This window comes from Coptis chinensis, chromosome 9, assembly GCF_015680905.1.
Source record: "Coptis chinensis isolate HL-2020 chromosome 9, ASM1568090v1, whole genome shotgun sequence".
NCBI classification, from domain to species: domain Eukaryota; kingdom Viridiplantae; phylum Streptophyta; class Magnoliopsida; order Ranunculales; family Ranunculaceae; genus Coptis; species Coptis chinensis.
Genome location: NC_141464.1, coordinates 48,097,482 through 48,113,325, shown reverse-complemented (window position 1 = coordinate 48,113,325; position 15,844 = coordinate 48,097,482). Strand labels below are relative to the sequence as shown.

At 36.0% G+C, this 15,844-nt stretch overlaps 2 protein-coding genes across 3 annotated transcripts; both read right to left on the bottom strand.

Annotated features, from left to right (window-relative positions):
* Positions 1-2,808: 2,808 nt before the first annotated feature.
* Positions 2,809-8,888, bottom strand: LOC147476393 (RNA-binding S4 domain-containing protein). Of its 2 annotated transcripts, none has more exons than XM_086582756.1 (11): positions 8,718-8,888; positions 8,508-8,614; positions 7,751-7,882; positions 7,582-7,655; positions 7,377-7,482; positions 6,237-6,305; positions 5,225-5,289; positions 5,031-5,129; positions 4,779-4,878; positions 4,326-4,451; positions 2,809-3,245 (listed from the first exon to the last, which is right to left on the bottom strand). In XM_086582756.1, exons 1-10 carry the CDS (start codon positions 8,836-8,838, stop codon positions 4,389-4,391), a joined length of 936 nt encoding a protein of 311 aa, XP_086438882.1. In that variant the 5' UTR covers positions 8,839-8,888; the 3' UTR covers positions 2,809-3,245; positions 4,326-4,388. The 2 variants fall into 2 exon arrangements, with proteins under 2 accessions (XP_086438882.1, XP_086438881.1); XM_086582755.1 differs by having other exon boundaries at positions 8,508-8,620; positions 8,718-8,887.
* A 396-nt stretch (positions 8,889-9,284) lies between these two features.
* On the bottom strand, positions 9,285-10,780 carry LOC147476392 (non-classical arabinogalactan protein 31-like). Its single transcript, XM_086582757.1, has 2 exons — positions 10,294-10,780; positions 9,285-9,845 (listed from the first exon to the last, which is right to left on the bottom strand). Exons 1-2 carry the CDS (start codon positions 10,691-10,693, stop codon positions 9,547-9,549), a joined length of 699 nt encoding a protein of 232 aa, XP_086438883.1. The 5' UTR covers positions 10,694-10,780; the 3' UTR covers positions 9,285-9,546.
* Positions 10,781-15,844: the final 5,064 nt, after the last annotated feature.

Genomic DNA, 15,844 nt, shown 5'->3' with positions numbered 1-15,844 from the left:
CACTGCTATATTATCAGTCACCGTACTACCCATCAAAGTATATAAGGTTTCATGTCTTTAACCCTTCATAACAACTAAAGAGCCACTAACAATCTTTAGGACTCCACCTTCTCCCACAAACTTATGGCCTTTTGAATCCAAGGTACCAAGAGAAATAAGGTTCTTCTTTAGCTCCGGAACATGCCTCACATCGGTTAAAGTCCTTACTACACCATTATGCATCTTGACCCGTATAGTTCTAATTCCTATCGTCTTACAAGCAACGTCATTACCCATCAAAACGGAACCACCATCAATGCTCTCATAAGAAGTAAACCACTTTCTATTCGGGTACATATGGTAGGAACACCCAGTATCAAGAATCCATCTTTTAGCCATATAGTCTTGTGTGGACACACAGAGGCTCACATCGTCCCCTTCAAAGCCTGAAGCAAAACTTGCCTCAATTTTAGCTTTACCTTTCTTTTTACCATTGTTCTTGTTATCTTTCTTCAGGTGAGGACAATTACTTGCATAATGTCCCTTTTCTTTGTAATAATTGTAACACTTCACATGTTTTAGCGGCTTCTTTGACTTGGACCTAGACCTCTCATTGCTTGTAAAGGTCTTTTCATACGACTTCCTCTTGTCACTAACCCCTGACCTGCATCAATGTTATTCTCAACTCGTGTCTTCTTCATTAACTCATAAGAAAGAAGTGCACTTTGAACTTCATCAAGATCAATATCTTCTCTGTTCATAAAGGTAGTCATTATATGCTCATAGTTTTCAGGCAAAGAGAATATTAAACATACCGCTTGATCCTCATCATCCATCTTCATGCCAACATTCAAATAATCCGCTAGGCGTCGACGGAACTCACAAACGTGCTCTTGCATTGTTGAACCATCCACTATCATGTACCGATAAAGACATTTCTTAAGGTACATCTTGTTCATCATGCTCTTGGTCATATACATAGATTCTAGCTTGAGCCAAATACCGGCAGCGGTATTTTTTCCCATATATAACCTCATTTGCAAGACACAACCGGATTGATGAACAAGCATATAGATCGAACTCTTCCCAATCATCCTCGCTCATACTCGCCGCCTTAGATTTAATCCCCTTTAAAGCCTTGTACAAACCTTGTTGGATGAGGACGTCCTTTACTTGGACTTGCCAAATCCTAAAGTTATTTTTTCCATTAAATTTCTTTACTTCAAACCTTACATTTGACATCTTGGGAGCCATTTTTCAAATCACACACAATAACCCCAAAAAAAATTTCACTTCAGAATTTTATCGAACACCTTGTCTACACAAATTTTTAGCACTATGGTTCTTCACCAAAACTCAAAATCCTAAATCATATACCTCACTCTGATACCAATTGTTGTGGATAAATCGATGCGGAAACAAAGTTATCCACTACAAGTAGATCAACCCTACAGAAGGATTGATCTTTCTCACTATACAAGACTTCAACACCCTCCAAGTACTATCCCAACACTTCTCAATGTCAATTAAACAAGCATATAAAGTAAAACAATTAATGTAAAAGAAGAACAAACCACAAGACGAGATATATCGTGGTTCGGTAATTTGCCTACGTCCACACTGCGAGTTTCAAATTTTACTAGATGTCCAAAGTAATATATTACAAGAGCTCTCGATTCACACAAAGAATGAACACTCAACTCACTAATAATTTCTCTCTTACAATCTCTCTCTTTTTTTCTTTTGGTTAGGTTAAATTTTTACAAAAAGAAAAAGAAAAACTTATATTTATATTGTTTCCGAAAACAATCGAAGTCCTGCTGAAATACGGTGGGGCGCGGACGCGCCTTTGGCCAGGCAAAAGTCGAACGCCCACGCGCCTAACAACATGTTCGTTCGCCAAAGAGAGGAGCGTAAAAAAACTCCTTTTTTTTCTCTACGATATGCAACCTAAACAACTTCTGCAACAGATAGTGAAGGAAACAAGAACTTAATTATATTCAAACCGAGTTGAAATGGATTTTGATACTGATGACACTAACGAGTTGAGAGGTACCGCAGAGTCTAAGGATTCAAGTGACCTGGATAAAAAAGGCCCCCAAATTCTGTGATTGGCCTAAACCTGGAGAGGGAGTAGCAAAATGGAACTAATGGATCGGTTACCAACTCTAGAGCTGGAGCTGGCAGATGGAGAAATTGTAATTTGTACTTGCTTCCTCAGGAAATAGTACAAATAACTCTGTTGTATCTGGAGCTGAGTGCAATTAACATATATTTTCAAGCATGCATCATGACACATATGAAGAGAGTGATTGAACTGCTCCCCTCCGGCAGTATCTGAATCTTGTTGTTTCAATTCAAAATCTATTTCCTTGTTTCGAATTTCTAGAATTCACACACGTTTATAGGGAGACAAATAGGGGCGAAGTGTCCCACCTATCTAATGTCTCACTTAGAACTCTAACACTTCCACCCCTCTGAATTTATGCAAAATATTAAAGCGGATGCTGAAGGAACAATGTATATTAGATGATTATTACTATCCTCGATATGACGATATCTGACGCTACTACTATATATCAAACATTTCAACCTCATTTTAAGTTTTAACACCACCTTTTTTCTGGATGATGCCACATACAGAAACATTCGAAACTGTACCCTTTCAAATCAGAATATTTTATTTTATTATTTTTAAGGTCAGGTTTGTTTGATAAATGAAGTGGGAAACACAGGTGAAAAAATGATATGGGAAGACGTAATACAGAGTTGTTGATTAGAAATTAGCTGACAAATTACGCATAATATGTACATCTGCATACAGTAGTATCTTGCAAAGATGAAAAGTTTCCTTCTTATAATCTGAACTATATCAGGGAGATCCAAGACTCGGCAGGTGGTTTGATTTATCAACCAGAAAGCTACCAAAATAAGATGCAAGTACAGATAAATGAAATTGCAAATTTGAAACGACAACATTTATTGTTTTTGTATTACACTAAAAGTATATTTGTATTAACAAAATGAGTACCGTTACAAGAATGAGAGGACAGGCTGCTTAAATGTGATACCTCGGACCTCCGACTAGGTTGACAACCCCAAAGCCTACCAAGCATGAGCAGTCCCCTCAGGTACCCATCCAAGTAAAAACACACCCATAGTTGCATAGTAGCCAACATTCAGCCTTCTTTACGCAAATAAATTTCCACTCCAGAGTGAGTTTCAAATTTCTGTCACAGTTTCTGATTAACAAAATTGCCCACATACTGAAACAAAAGAAACTAGTTGTGGTCAGCTCAAATGATGGAAAGAAAGTCAGACTATTTTATTTGTCCTGGGATTCTAAGGTTAGTTATCATTCATATGTTCACTGGAAAATCAACTTAAATACTACAACAAACAAAATGATGAAAGAATTAAAAGAAAATTTGAGAATGTAACATTTTGCTCCTATTCAAAGTCTTCAATTTCTTGATTAAGGAATAGATCTTAGAATACAAAGGATTGTTATGTAGAGCACAATTTCAAGATTATGGAAACTTTTATACTATTTCTCATATAATAAAGAGTTTGGATAATGGATGACCTTGATGAACTTTACACCAGAAAAAGAGCTTCTTTGAATGGAGATGTTAGGAAATGGTGGGAGTAAAAGCATTCATTACTCAGTAGAGCTTAAACCTCGTTAAATCTACAATTATATACTGACAGACATGAGGGGAAATGAACTTGTGATTGGTATAGCCTTGAGCTGCCAACCAAGTTTTATTTTATTTTATTTTCTTCAGTTTATTTGTCATATTAAACTTTTCATTCCTCTCTAACCAAACTTACCTTATATCAAAAAGTAGACATATAGTATCAGAATAGGAATATATGCGAGTACTTTTCTCCTATTGTAAGGTACTTAGAAAGTTTTATAGATCATAGACAAGAACAAGTTTTCTTAATAGCACACTCCATGCTAATGTGTTTTATTTTTAGATGTTGTAACTGCTCAATAACAAAGTCATACTGATATTAATAAACCTATTTTACCAAGCAAAAAATACTTAATGCCCTCAAATTACTCCAAGAGTCCAAGCTGTTAAGAATTTTCCTTTTCCTATAACACCAACATTTTTTGTTCTTGTGTTTTATGTAGCACTTGACTTCAGTTCATAATAAAACCAAAATCCATTGAATCGAATACTCAAAACTCATAATCACAAAACATCAATGAATAACAAGAGATCCAGCCATGAGATATGAGTCCCCAGTTAACTATCATATGGACAAATATGCTTATCCTCTACCAAGATCTCAGCAAAATAAAAAGGGAGTGCAGCTGGCAGGCGTTAAATTACCTGGAGGGGACTTATTATCATTGTCGAAGAAAATTCTTGAAACTTTCACAGCTGCATCGAAGCTTATAAATATTGGATAAGCTCAACAGCAAACTTCCCTTTCCTCGTTGTGTTTATTTCTCCTATCTGGATCAAAAGAAAGTGCATAACAACGATGTATCAATCGAAACAATATTCATAAAATGAGCAAATACATTCTAGATTTCTTCCTTCCATTCCATAACAATAAATCCAGTCCATTTGAGTACTGGATTCAAGGAAAGACTGATTTTATCTTTAAAAAAATAGAAGGAAAAAAAATGTAAAATAAAAGAAGAAAGAAAGATGATAATTTTTACGCTTCTACGCGAGAAAGGAGGACCGCCCTCTAAGCCTGAATATTCCTATTCCTCAATGACCAATAGCATTAGGGTACAGTGGGGCAATGTTTTACATGATAAATATGTAGCTTACCTTCAACCTTCCTTTCCCACTGACAGAAATAATATCTCCGGTCTTGAGCGTGGCTCCATTTTTTGTCACTAGCGACCAGTTGAGACGCACATCCCCATTGCTGAAATAAGACATTGATATCAGTGTATTACGGATGGACATTTTAAATGATAAAAAGAAGACAACCAGCTTAACTCACCCAAGGGTCTAAATGGCTAGTTAGTAGTTATCATATAATAAATGCCATCTTGACGGGAGAGATTGTACTCGTACCTGATCAAATCAACTAATTTTGAGCGTGACACTTTGAAGCCTGCACTTGCTATGGCATCAACCCGCAAAGAAGCTTCAATGGTTTTAAATGATTTAGTCCTGCAGTGATCAATGAGTAAGTAAACTGATCTGTAGTCTTCTGCTGACCCTACATATCCAAAAGAAAGGGGTAAATTACTAGTATAACTTCTGACCTTGGTGGTTCATACTCCAAAGCAAGCAATGGTATCTTTGTGCAGGATACTGGAACATTACCAACCTAGAGAGAGAGAGAGAGAGAGAGAGAGAGAGAGAGAGAGAGAGAGAGAGAGAGAGAGAGAGAGATTCATTGTCAAAACGTCAAGGTAAGTTTGCCTCCAGAGAAACTATGATAATGAGGGGAATTTGTGGAATGATATCATGGAAATGCTTACTCATGATAATGAGGGGGCATAATCAAAATGCTTACTCATGGAAATGATAAAAATAATGGAGAGATCCAATTGAACACTCGTATAGGTTTTAATAAACAACCATGCGGAGAGTGGAAATGTATAGCGTTATAACCTGACAATGCAAGAATGGCCAGGTCCAAAGTATCTAAATAAACACTGATAAAATCGCATATAATCAGAGAAAACGGACCAAAACCATGTACACCTTTCTCAGCATCAATTTTAATTAGTTAGAAGACATTTCAAGAACATTTTTCTTTATTTATTTTTTTTTTTACCAATAAAACTCAATTCCAAGTTACATGTAATGATTTTAGGTAGCAAGAAGGTACTCGCTATTCCGGTGCTTGGGAAAAGAAGAGACGTACACAGCTGGAATGATGCCTTTTCAGAAATCAACCTTATTAAGAATTTAAGATATGGCTTGTAGATTTAGGACAAAGACACATTGTCAACATAACAGGATCATAATTCTCTATGTTTTTCGAACGACAGACTCAAATATGAGCATGAGAAAATGAGGTCGACTGAATCTTTTTGTTACATAGGTAAAACTATATCATAACCAGCAACTCCTAGAAACTTATCCAGCTAAGTTTGCTGCACCTGCTATTTTTACCTATAAATGTGGTAAGCCAACATGCTGTGTTACCTATGCATGTGGTAAGCCAGGAGACACAGATGCAAGAGTGGTCCATGTCGTCTCCTGATTGAATATTTACATAACAAGCTCCATCAATATAAAGGAGAAGGAACATATTTGAGTACATACCTTGTCAAGCGAAGTTACAAGGAAGTCTACAAGTTCTGGGACAACAAGTATATGTGCTCCTTTTTCACCCTGGATAGCGAGTAAAAGAGGATCAATATCTAAGTTGAAAATAAGATATGGTAAGAGTGGTTTGCCATTATGTACAACGCCTATAACAAAATTTCAGTATATATGGCAAGAAGGGGTTCGGCACTTCAGCTTGTGGAAAGGAACCATGAAATCTCCCAATCAGCAAAGCTGATGCATAGATTGCATTCATATGAAATTATAAGCTATGACCTCCAAATAAATGGGATAATTAGATTCGGCCACCCCTTTGCACAGCTTTTGTACGTTAAGATACCCCACCCCTTGTATATATTTTGTATGTCTAAATATCTGATGATATACAGTAATCTGATAGTTATCCATGGCACTTGTTTTTCTTGTTGTCAATAACATTGAATGCCATTTCTCAAAGCAGAAGTTACAATGCATTCAGAGGGAGATGGCTTATAGGTAATAGGTAGGTGAAAAAATATATAAATTTTTCACAGAAGCGAAGTATAAAACAAAGTATCTGTAGGGAAAATCTTAAGTGTACAGTGTACACACTGTGAATACAACAATTGAAGTATCAGGCTCAGAAGGACCAACAGGAGTAGAGAGTAGATTACCTCTCCATACTGGTGGAGGGAACATCAGCTACTTCCATTAAATTCAGGAATCAGGACACCTACATACCTTTTCAAAAGTTTTAAAGAGAATGTCAACTGGTCTACTGCAATGAAGTGAGCTTGGGCTGAGCTAGGTGCCAGTGCGAAAAAATCTCAGACTCTGGGAAGAGGATATATACAGCAGCAGAAGTATCATCTTCTTCAGCTTGCCTCACTCGGTCAAAGTTGGAGAGAAGAAGAAGAAGTAGAAGAGAAGGGATGGAGAAAAAATACACATGGAAGACAGTTTTGCATACATAGGAAGAAGAGGAAGTCCCTCTCCTGTCCTGGAGACATAATCTCAATCCAGTGTGAGTCGTCTAAAAAAAGCAGCTTGTCCAAATATGCAATTATTGCTAGATTAAGCAATGGATTTTACAGACACATTAAGTAGGTGTCAAACAGAGATGAACACAAAATGTAACCATATAGATGCACCAAATACCTGTAAGAGAATATCACCAAGCTTTTCCCTTGCAATCCCAACACCCAGAATTGCGCCCAGGAAGTCACCGTGAGAACAAGGTTGAAACCCAAAATTTCCTGTAATACTGGACGGAACAACCATTTAGCTGGATAGATAGACTTCAGCTATTCGATAAATTTGATGCTAGTTGCTAAAAAAATTCAGAATAAGTGGAAAGGTAGACCTCAGGGAAGTAACAACATCTGGAACAGTTGCCATTGCTTCAGAATGCCCAACAGTCAGCCGGCAACGTTCAGCCTAAGTATTTTGAAACTATAAATTAGCAGTATGCAAGTATGAGCAATTCAGAACTCCAAATGAGACAACATAGAACCAAATGGTTAAGGTTTAACCTGTGGATAACCTCCCTGAGCCACTGCTTTTACGTCAGCTAGTTTTTCCAGTACATGCATTGACTCCTTTAATATTGGGGGAGTGAGAAAATCTGTGTGGAGAACCTCTCTTCTTGAGGATGCTCGCCTTGCCTGGTATAAGTACAAGTCTTGATTAGAAACAACTTCAAAAGTAAAAATGAAACACGCACCCATTAAGCTGTGACTACTGCAACATCAGAAACCACAGTACCAGCAAAGTTTATGGGTCCAGTCATTAACGAAAACAGACAAGGAGGAGAAAAATTATTAAATTGAGTAGATATATACTTAGTAGTAATTCTACTAATCAATACATATATGGCAATTAGAAAAAGAATCTGCTTATAAAAGGTCATGAGCACATGTGAGCTCGGGTTTGGCACGAGTACAAGGTATCTAAGTCTGTGTCCTTAAAAACTCAGGCATTGCATTTCATAACGTACAATGTACACTACACAACAATAGGTTTACAAAAGGACAAGTATAGTTATGTACAAAGACTTCTTGAATCAGCACATGGAGTATGAATTACACACCATCACTTAAACAACTTTAACAAGATAGATAATCATTAAAGTTATGTTTCAGATGTCTTTCCAAATGTATTGGTGTGCGTGATTGTGTCGGTGTGCCTAAAATGTAAAAAAGAAAAACGTCACATTCTATAAAGTAGTGAATAGAAATAACCACACTCTCTCTCTCTACCATACACAACATAAAACTAATAATGCAATACCATTTCAAGAATGTGCCTCACAGCCTCAACAGTATTTTTATCAGCTACTCCTTTCAGTAAAACATCATCAGCATCTCTTCTATAAGCATGTACCTCATGGCATATTCCTGCAACTGTATCACACTATATCATATACCATAAAACAATGATGAACTAGTAAAAAAGACGACTTTTTTGGATAATTTTTCGATATTTAAATGAAATATATACCTGGAGAAAAGTTGATGGGGTTTGTGATATGAAGAAATGGAAAGTTGCCCAGGGTAGAAATTCTTGTTTGTTTTGTGAGAAAAAATGGAGCTGCAAAACGGGCTACTGTTGCAACAGCCATTGAAACTGGAGTAGACTTTTGGGCTTGGACTATGATATTTGCAGCCACATTATGGAGTGACGAGATATCCTGATAGATAACGGAATATCAAGAATTGGACGATATATGTTGAATGTTGATATTGTTTGGTATATCACGATATATCTCCAAATTGACCAATGTAATGATGTATGATGTCTTGAAACTTTGATTGTTTTGTATTGTTCACGTACCCGTTCAATCTAGCTAGTGAATTGGTTAAGTTAGTCATACAATTCCACATTTCCTTTAGCGCAACACTATTTTTGTCTCGCTAGTAATTTGGTTCCAACAAATAATATTGCAAGTTAGAGAGAGGATTCAATAGTTAGTTCATAGAAGGAATATATATATAGCTTTTTTTTTTTTTTTTGTTCGGTAAAACAGTATCATATTTTAGATAATGAGAAAGTGATAACAATACAATAGAGAGCCAACAGTATCATATATATATTAGATAATGAGAAAGAGATACAATGCAATAGAGAGCCAACGATACATGCTGCCTCATAGTGAGGGAGATCCTCACACAGTCACACTAGTAGAGTAGCGCAAAGAAGTGATATATAGGTTGCAGAAAACTGCATCAATTTATTATCAGGCTCTAAAGACTGAATGCAAAAGATAATCAACCATTATAATCTTAGAACAAAAGTCCACCATAGAAGACTATAGGAAGTAACTAATTAATCATTTGGGACATTTATTAGGAGCAAAAGCAAGAGGTCCAACTGTGAAGAGCGAGAAGTGGGTTGGATCTTGCTGCTTCTCGTACTTCAAGAAGGCTCCAGTTAGTCCCCCGTTGAAATTTGTTGGCGTGTTGCATGAACTTAAAGGTGATGAAACTAAGAACACTCTGCATTTGTGAGATGATCTATAAGTAGTGACTTCCTTTCGTGCTTGGAGGAAGAAGTAGCCATTCTTGTCTGTTTTCGCTTTCACGATTGTTGGTTTCTTGGAGTTGTTACATTGCAGCTTTACAACAGCACCTGTAAAAATTACACAATCCAAGAATTACATCAATAAGAAGGATTTCACTTTATTCAAATGAAGGATGAACCATGAAACTAACAGATAGAGACTAAGCAAGAGATTGAACTTAGAAGTGGATGCGTGTTCATGAAAATTGTACTGCCAAGAATTGAATGTGTGTTGCATATAAATAGTTAAATCTTAAATACCGTATTATATATATATATGGTCGCCATGATGTACGTTGAGACCACCCTCGCGAAAGATCATGCATGACTAATAATTCCATGCCGTTCGCATCCATTTATTCATGTATGTAAATTTGTTTATACTATTTTCGCATAAATGCAAGCTAAGCTACACATATTTGACCTTCAAAAGTTCAAAGTTCGGTCATATATGCATCTGCCCAATTAACCAAATAATGGTATGCTAATGCAAAGTTGATGAGATCTAAAAACTGACCTGATAGTGGTGTAGCACCCCAAATAGTATCATACTTGACGTACTTGCATGACTTGCAATAAACAACACCTTGCACGGCAATAGGACTTCTCGTGTGTGGATGATGATGAACATTCATAGGACTTGGAGCTGGAGCTGGTGGGTGAATATGACTTGGAGGTGGCGGCGACACATGATGATTATGACTTGGAGGTGGCGGCGAAACATGATAATGATTATGACTTGGAGGTGGCGGCGACACATGATGATGATTATGACTTGGAGGTGGTGGCGACACATGAATATGACTTGGAACTGGTGCAGAAACTGGTGGCCACACTTGATTATGAGAATCAACAGTACTCATCGACATTATGACCAATGTAAGCTGAATAGCTAGAAGAACATTGAACAAGGCCATTTTGGGTGAGAAGTGATAATAGTACGTACTAGTGATGTTAAAGTAGGTCGTCAATGGGGGTGAATTTATAGTGGTACTCTTACGAGATTCCCGGCGCTCTTGGTTGAACGAGATGATAAATAAATGAGATTTATTGGATGCATAGTAGGCCGGGTTAGAGGACGCCTCTATTTGAGGCTTGTGAAAGGTAGATGATGTAGTAAAATAGTTTAGAACTAAGTTTTATACTCCCTAGGGATAGAGATTTAGATTTTCAGGGTCTCCTTATTTTTATATGTGCACCACTTGCACATACATGCATGCCAGCTGACAAACGTTGGGATTTATCAGGTGTATTAGGAATTGGAAGTTTCAATTCCAATGCTATTACTAATTGTAGCTATTAACAAGTTGGTGATCGACTTGGTGGACATGTTCTTTTTCAATTCAAGGAGACCATATTCTCATACAGCTCAATGAGCCAATACATTTGCTGTGTGCAGTGTGCAGTTGTTTTGTGTGAGTTCATAACCTTATTGCTGGTACTATACAGGGGAGGTTCCAAAAGTTCATCTGGTGTAAAATAGGACGCAGGTGGTATTTAGGTACTTAAATTGGCTATAATATATTGTTGAAGAATTATTCTTATTTTAATTGAAATTACACTTTATGCTATAATTTCATGTCAAATTGTCAATACCTAGGTGCAAGATGCAACTCCAGTCTCCAGGTAACCTGCAACCTCAGTTGAGAATAGCGGGCTGCACATCAGTCAGAGTGCTATGAGCTATCTTAGCATTTTTCACGAAATTTACATCTTTCTAAGTGCGAAAAACAATCTCGAGAATAATGTAGTGATGTATATTAATTTGAAGCTGACGTGCGAAAAATCTTTTGACAACGTGGTTCAGTACGTTTTGTAGCTAACGAGCAGCTTCGAAGTATTTGTTTAACAGGTCAGCTTTCTCGAAAACGCTCACGGTCATTCCTTAATTACTTGTATCATTTGATTTGGTTAATCAAATACACTTCCTTTTAACGAGATATACTATATATCTTAATTATCATAGATCTTGTGATTCTGTGTTGACTATGATTAACATATTAAGCTATTTTTAATCCATGGCATAGTTTGAACAACTTCATTATCTTATTAATGCATTTTGAATTGAAGGACGCGGCATCTCAGGAGATCTGATTACTTGGCATATATAACTGCCTTCATATTTCTTTATGAGTTTGTTACAGAAGAATTTCGAAGTGCTGACTTCATTACGCGCTTTTTAGACTGATGGCTCAGACTCACAGTGGCATTTTCATGAGAACCGAGTAACAATTTTGTGATCTGGGCCAAAGGGAAGGGCGTATCTGGCTGGCTGTCTCTTTTTGTAACTATCATGTGGCATAGGTGTCCAAGGTAATAGATTTAAAGGTTAACTAACTAGTATTTTACCCCCCCTAGATGAGCCAATTAGGATTTCCTCCCCACTAGATGGGAAATTAGGATCTCCCCCCTAAATACACAAAAAAAAAAAGTCAAAATGGGTTGACTGGAATTTTTTTGTGTGTATTTAGGGGGGAGACCCTAATTTCCCATCTAGTGGGGGGGAAATCCTAATTGGCTCATCTAGTGGGGGGGTAATACTAGTTCACCCTAGATTTAATTTACCTACGGAAGTTACTAGTATATCGTGAGACGGTTTTCAAACTCGCGAATCCATGGGAATCAGAGATTAAAATTTGAAAATTTGTGGAGATCAGAAAATGTTGCAGGAGGGGAAGTGGAAGAGTAAAGGATGGAAAAAAAAATATATAAAAGGAAAAAAAAAATACCATAATGAAGACTAAATTAGTCTACTTTGATTAGATTAGAAGGAGAGAAGAAAGTCACAAAATCAGATAGAGAGGGAGAGAAAGAGAACAAATACTGACGGAGAGGGGAAGAAAAAAATAAAAAACAGACAACATGAAGACACAATACGGGACAGAGCACAAGGAACACTCGCTACTCTAGTTCTGGATAAATTAATAACCCCATGTCTTAGGGGCTTATAGGATTCAAATTTATATAGAGTAGTGTAGTTACCAACTGATATTTCAACCCTTAATTTCATTTATAAACAGAGATATCTCTATCAAAATTGTATGTTGTAGAAAAGAAAAGCAAGAGGAAGAAGATAGACCCGAGTCAATGAGTGATTGGGATTCAGTTGAGAATAGATAACTATAAAAAAAAACAAAGTAGGAGAGAGAAAGGAGGATGATTCTATTTTTCTTTTTTTTTTTTTTTTTTTTTTTTTTTGTAATCAGAGAGAAACGAGATCACTCGTGTAACACCATTAGAGATCATCAATAAAGCTTCATTTTTTAATTATCCAATTAATCAATCTTTACAATTACATGAGTCTTTTTTTATCATTACATTAGCGTCATCCATGCATCAAGAGCTTTGATTTATTATTCTTTGTTGTGAGAACAATCGATCAAGATCGAATCATATTGTTTTTCAACTAAGTTTTTCGAGGATTAAACCCAATCATCAACATGCCTCCAAAGAAGAATACAAATAGCAAGAATGTGAGAAACGAAGAAATAATTCGTAAACAAGAGTACGCGAAGATCTGGAAGTAGAATAATGGAGGAACGGGTTGAAAAAATTGAAGATATACAAGAAAAGGAATATTTTTCTTTTCAAGTTTTGATAAGAAGATTAAATGAAGTAAAAAAAACAAAACAAGTTATTAACAAAAGATAATGAGGAAATAAACAAAACAAATGAGAAGAAGAAACAACAAGAAAGAAATAGCAAGAATGAGGAAAAATCCAGTTCTATCTCTTCGACTGTCCAAAAAAGTCACCAGCAAGAAGCTATATCGATAGGGGAGAGAATAGTACAAGAAACTTAGAGAATTCCGACACCACAGCCAATCACTAAAGCAATGATTGAGGAAATGATGCATAAGCAATTTGGAGATCAATTGCTCAAGAAGGCATTTGTATTAGTAAAAAAGCTAGCTGACAATGTTAGTAGAAATCCACTTAAAAAAGATATTGGGATAATGCCTCTGATCAGCTCCCAAATATATATGTATTTTATTATCTTTACATTGCTGCATTACAACTCTTCTTACGCATAATACAAAGACAACTCATAGCTTTTATTATTTTTTCCAAGTTACATAGCAATTTATACCACTTATCATAAAAGCTGCGTCTTAGCACCAAAAGGAGCCTTAATTACGCTTATTATTAAGACTCGAAGCTGCTACGAAAAAGTGTTGAAAAAGGCAAAGTCAAAGATCAAAGGTCAAGGACTCATAACCACAGAGCTAAAAGTCAAGTCCTCAACTCAGAAGACCAGAGATAGATGTCCTTAACATAAAAGAAGGCTTTCTCTAAAACCTATCTTGATCAAGAAGAAATCAAAAAGCAAAAGCATAAAGTGAAGGGTGAGGTGTCTCAAATATAATGGAGAAGGGCAAATCAATCTTTTGTAAAAAGTAGGGGTATAAAAACCAAAAGTTAGGAAGAGAGAATGCACCTAGACTTATTATAGTGTCATGTAGAATTTATTTTCTAGTCATTTTCATTCAAGTCATTTACTTTTTGTTCTTCATTTTCATTCAAGTCATTCACTTTTTGTTCTTCAATCAATCAATCATTTAATTTCTTTGTTGTTCTTCTTTTAATAAATTATTTCATTTCTTTCAAGTTATGTTTCCAATCATTTAAACAACTTAGTCTTTAAAGTTATTCAATCCAATAGAGTTAACCAATACAAGTTCTAAACTAAAGAATCTACCTTCCTTCCTTCTAAAACTCCCAACACTTTGAACCTCCGAGCAATTTATGGTGAACCTCATTTCAAAACACTTTGAAACATTCAACACTAACTCAGCTTCAACCTCCTCCTCCCAAATTCAAGAATCCAAAATACAATCAATATGACGGAACATCGAATCCCATGGATCATCTGTTTGGATACCGGCATCAATTCTCGGTTTACCAAGGAACTGAATATTTGGATTCTTTGTTATGTAAGTCATTTTCGTCCAATCTAAAAGGGAAAGTATTAAAATGGTTTTGTTCTTTACAAGAAGGGACTATTTCATGTTTTAGAGAGATAGAAGAAAATTTTCTTACGAATTATGGGCATCAAAGGATAAAGCTCAAACATGTATCGGTTTTGTTTCATTTGAAACAAGGAAAAAAGAAATCGCTTCAAGGATTTCTTAGCTGAGATGACTACAATTATGGCATTCCAAACAGGTCTTATTCCAGCATCAGACATACACAAGTATTTACTTCGAAAAAGGTAAAAAGCTTGCAGGAGTTATACGATAAAGTATAAAAAGACATCCGAGTTGAGGAAGTGATTTTGGCAGCAACTGTTCAAACAGTGCTGCAAGCAAGTATCATAATCATCCAGAAAAGATAAAGAAATTCTAAACAGAGATGATAACCGAGAATATATATTCAAAACCAAACAAAAAAAGAGATATGAGAAGTCACTAAAAGAAGAATTGGATCCAAAAAATTATGTGGCCATCAATACAACTGCTGAAGACATATTGTGGAGAGTTGAGAAAGATGCTTACTTCAAACATTCAATGTTCATTCCAAAAGAAATGGAGACAAACCCTACTGTCAATATCACAAATTAGAATAAAACACCATGAGACAAACAAATGTTTACAATTACTTCGAGAGATTGACAGAATGATGCGTGGAGGGAAACTCAAAGAATTCATAACCGATGCATCACTGCAACAGTGAATGAAAAGTCTCTTGGAGTCATCAATATGATTTACAATGGTGTGATACCTCAGAAAAAGATTATAAGGGATAAAATAAGAAAAATTTGGAGTGTAAAGGAAGTTCTCAAGGTCAACATCGAACCAATACCAGTAAACCCTATTCTGGTATCGACTAGCATCCCTGGTGCAATCATGTTCGTTCCTAATGATCTTTCAAAGATAATGATACTCCATGACAATGTTTTATTAATCACATTAAAGATATCAGGGTATGATGTTCATAAAATTATGGTAGATTGTGGTAGTTCAGTAAACATATTGTTTTGGAAGGCTTTCATTGGTATCGATTTGGATGAAACTCATTTGAAAGCACTTCAGTTCAATTTATATAGTTTTAATGGGAGTTCCACAAGAC

Excerpts from the sequence above, each read along its gene's own strand:
- LOC147476392 (XM_086582757.1), bottom strand. The coding sequence starts at position 10,693 with ATGGCCTTGTTCAATGTTCTTCTAGCTATTCAGCTTACATTGGTCATA. Across the intron at positions 9,846-10,293 it reads GGGTGCTACACCACTATCAG|GTGCTGTTGTAAAGCTGCAA; the intron begins GTCAGTTTTTAG and ends TAATTTTTACAG.
- LOC147476393 (XM_086582755.1), bottom strand. The coding sequence starts at position 8,838 with ATGGCTGTTGCAACAGTAGCCCGTTTTGCAGCTCCATTTTTTCTCACA. Across the intron at positions 5,290-6,236 it reads TTGTAACTTCGCTTGACAAG|GTTGGTAATGTTCCAGTATC; the intron begins GTATGTACTCAA and ends CTCTCTCTCTAG. Across the intron at positions 4,879-5,030 it reads AAATTAGTTGATTTGATCAG|CAATGGGGATGTGCGTCTCA; the intron begins GTACGAGTACAA and ends GTCTTATTTCAG.